At 36.9% G+C, this 3651-nt stretch overlaps 1 protein-coding gene across 1 annotated transcript; it reads left to right on the forward strand.

The window, feature by feature from the left end:
* The first annotated feature begins 925 nt into the window (after window positions 1-925).
* Window positions 926-2577, forward strand: LOC131875620 (coniferyl alcohol acyltransferase-like). Its single transcript, XM_059220203.1, has 2 exons — window positions 926-1432; window positions 1552-2577. The coding sequence occupies exons 1-2, from the start codon at window positions 992-994 to the stop codon at window positions 2488-2490; spliced, it is 1380 nt and encodes a 459-aa protein (XP_059076186.1). The 5' UTR covers window positions 926-991; the 3' UTR covers window positions 2491-2577.
* Window positions 2578-3651: the final 1074 nt, after the last annotated feature.

A 3651-nucleotide genomic window follows, 5' to 3' on the forward strand; every position in this document is an offset into this window, starting at 1 on the left:
GTGTACAACAATTGGACTAATAAACTGTCTCTACTATCAACAAGAAATAGTCACCACCTACCCCTAGAAATAGTCACCACCTACCCCTAGAAATAGTTTAGACAATATTTTTGACATAGATCATAAACACATCTAGGTGTGCAACATACAATACAAATATGTGTCAATATTGGTTATTCTAAGGCAAAGTGGGTGTACAACAATTGAACTAATAACCTCTCTTTGCTATCAAGAAGAAATTGTCACCACCTACCTCAAAAATAGTTTAGACGATATTTTTGAAAAATATATTTATGATCCATTTAAATTTTATGAAAAATTTACAAATAGAAAAATCTCACCCTTATCCATTCAATAAAACAAAAATCAAGTCTTACCATACTAATAATATATTTATGATCAATTTAAATTTTATCTAAACTCTAAAGTGGAAAAAACATCACCCTTGCACAATCAATGAAACAGAAGTCAACAAATCTTGCCATACGGCTCTCTTGACTGCTAAAGAGTTCACATCTCTTACGGTTACATAGTTTATCTATAGTGCGGAAAAGTCCATGGTGCGTGGAAAAATAAAAAGTTTTGCCACATCAGACATCAATGAAGATGAAACATAATCCAATCGTTTGCGAAAATTCCGCACCAAGTTTCTGATCCTTATACCTGACTGGGTCTGCACTCCTCATTATTGTCCTTTGAATTCATTGATATTCCTTTATCACACGGAATATCTTATTGTTGCAAGTGACTTGTAATTTCGATGGCACTCCAGATAACGACGACTCAGCATCGTTAAGTTTAATTTAAGGCGAGCACGAGAGAAGACTTCAAATATTTGATTTTTTGACTGCAGACTTCCGGACTTTATATATATCATCCCTCCTAGAGCCCACACCTAAGCATATATCCTTCCTGGTATCTTCTACCTACTCCTCAACTTCTCAGTTGAACTGTTTTTATATTGAGGTTTGTGTGCTGGTTAACAGCTACCATGGAGAAAGAGACCTTCAATGATTTTAAGGTGGAGATGGTTGCAACCTCCATCGTGCAATCGCCTGTACCCACAAAAAAATGCACGCTCAAAGGTTCCAACATAGATCTCACTGTTCCCGCAATTAGTCCGGGGCACTTCTTTGTTTACAAAGGAGTGCAAGATGAGGCATACCAAGAGATGGCAAGCTCGATTAAGAAGGCGCTCTCTGAGGTACTAGTACTGTTTTATCCAGTGGCCGGAAGGTTTATTATCAGTCACAATGGTGAGCCTGAGATAGAGTGCAGTAATCAAGGAGTGCCCTTCATTGAGGCTGAATCGGGTGCTGCCATTAAGGATCTTGATTTTTCTCAGCCAAGTTTTACTGCTGCGAAATTGACTCCCAAGAGGCACCCTCTTCAAGGAGAATCCCCTCATTGTATTCCTGTTCTTGCTGTACAGGTAAGTACATAGTTACTTACAACTTACGTCCTAATTCCTTGTTTTAGTACAAATTTTAACTTGTTTTAGCACAATATTGGTGACCATATGAAGCTAAACGACCATGACTTTTTTTCCAGGTGACGAGGATGAATTGTGGCGGAATTGTAGTGGGTTGTTGTTTTGATCACAGAACTGTAGATGGAATAAGCAGCTATAATTTCTTTAAAGCATGGACGGAGGCCGCTCAGGGTCTCTCATCTTCCATTATTACTCCTTGCTTTGAACGCTCACTCATCAATCCCCGCCACCCTCTCAACACTTCTTCAGTGCGTGTCATTGATCGGCATTACATGGCACTGCCTTTTTCTGCACTCGATCGCACTGATCCTCCTCCACCACAAATTGGGCGCATCTATCATTTAGATGCTCCCACGCTTCTCCAATTGCAGGCTCTCGCAAACCAAACTGAAGGAAAACCCCTTGCTGTCAAACCCATGACAAAGATGGAGGCGGTCTCTTCCTATATTTGGAAAGTTTTTGCTCGCGCCCAAGCTTTGGCTTCTTCAGAACCAACCAGAATTGGTATCCCGATCGATGGGCGTGCATATCTGAACCTCGCTCCTTCCTACTTCGGAAACGTGATAGCGATTCCTTTCAAGGAGAGCTATGCAAAGCACATATTAGAGGAGCCCATAAGCGAGATAGCGGAAATTGTACGCAACGTTATAAGTGGTTCCGCAAACACTGAGTATTTTATGTCCTTCGTGGATTGGGTGGAGGAGAAGAGACCAGCAGCAATGTTAGCAAGAGTTTATGCGGAGGATGGGTCTGCCGTGGTGGTGTCGTCGGGAGTGAGGATTCCATTGTATCAATTTGACTTCGGTTGTGGTAAGCCTACTTTTTCAAGTGTATATTTTCCATGGGGAGGAACAGCAGGGTATGTGATGTTGCAGGCGAGCCCCCTGGGAGATGGGAATATGGTGGTGTATATGCACATGGCCGAGAAGGACTTAGACGCCATTGAAACTGATCCTGAATTTTTGTTCGTGAGGGTCAATCGGATGAATTTCTGGTAAAAGAAATGATCCAGAAGGAACTTCTGTGAGCTTTCATGCTTTCTGCAAAGTAGAATTTTATATGCTAAGCTAATGGTTTTAGTCTTACCCACCCACTGTGTTGTAATATCTTGTGTAAGCTTATCCAGATCAACCAGATGGTACAAATATAATGGCTTAATTCTAGCAATAATTATTAAAAATGACGTCATCTTGACGAGTGATATTTTCTACCAATCTTATGCCATCAACCAGCTTGCCTGAGACATCGGTTAATACAAACTCCAATCAGGAGGCAATGCTGAGTTGATAACATATAACTTGTCAAACAACCTTTGATTCAATGCGGGTGAAAACGTTCTCGTCTTAATAAGCTAGCACTTGTACAAAAGAAGGTGCAACTATTACGATACTGATATTTAATTTTATTTCGTAATTTTATTATATAAGATAATTTTAAAAATAAATATATTATAATATATTAATCTTAGATATTTATATGGATAAAAGATAATAAATTCATAAGTTTTTTATACTAAAGTATTTTTTTACTATAAAAATTTAAAAGATATTATTCAAATTCACATCTCAATTCAGTAGTGATCATCATTTATAGTAATCCATAATAAGTATAAATCAATGAGTAAAAATTATGTATATTAATTTCATAAATTTCATCTATAGTCTATGTAATACAATGAAAAAAATGCTCTTAATTACCAATCATTAATCTTATGGTATAAATTATATCTCCATCTATCTAAGGTGGAACAAGATGAGGCCTCATTCATAAGGTTTTCTTGTTATCGTGCTTTCGATACTGCTTCCAAGAACATTTCCTAAACACCACTTTTATGATATAATTATCATAATTAGGCTTTTTGAGGAACTATTATAAATCCATACAAGGTCCACATCTATATTGTACATGGAAGAATATCAATGATAAGATTGAAAGCATGTAGTTAAAAACCACAATGTTATAAGATTAAAATTATAATATGCACGTGTTTTTAAGTATAATGAAAAACTACAACCAATAGTTTTTAATGCTTATAACCTGGATAATCACAAACTGTAATGAACAAAACTAAGGAAGATATCATATAACATAAAGAATATGTGATAAAATAGATAATTACACATTAAATAATCATAATCACAATGAGTAACACATTGTTG

The sequence above is a fragment of the Cryptomeria japonica genome, chromosome 5, assembly GCF_030272615.1.
Source record: "Cryptomeria japonica chromosome 5, Sugi_1.0, whole genome shotgun sequence".
NCBI lineage: Eukaryota > Viridiplantae > Streptophyta > Pinopsida > Cupressales > Cupressaceae > Cryptomeria > Cryptomeria japonica.

What these genes read in the sequence shown, in the direction of transcription:
- LOC131875620 (XM_059220203.1), top strand. Translation starts at nt 992, where the DNA reads ATGGAGAAAGAGACCTTCAATGATTTTAAGGTGGAGATGGTTGCAACC. An exon ending in TTCCTGTTCTTGCTGTACAG is followed by an intron (nt 1,433 to 1,551) that starts GTAAGTACATAG and finishes CTTTTTTTCCAG; the next exon opens with GTGACGAGGATGAATTGTGG.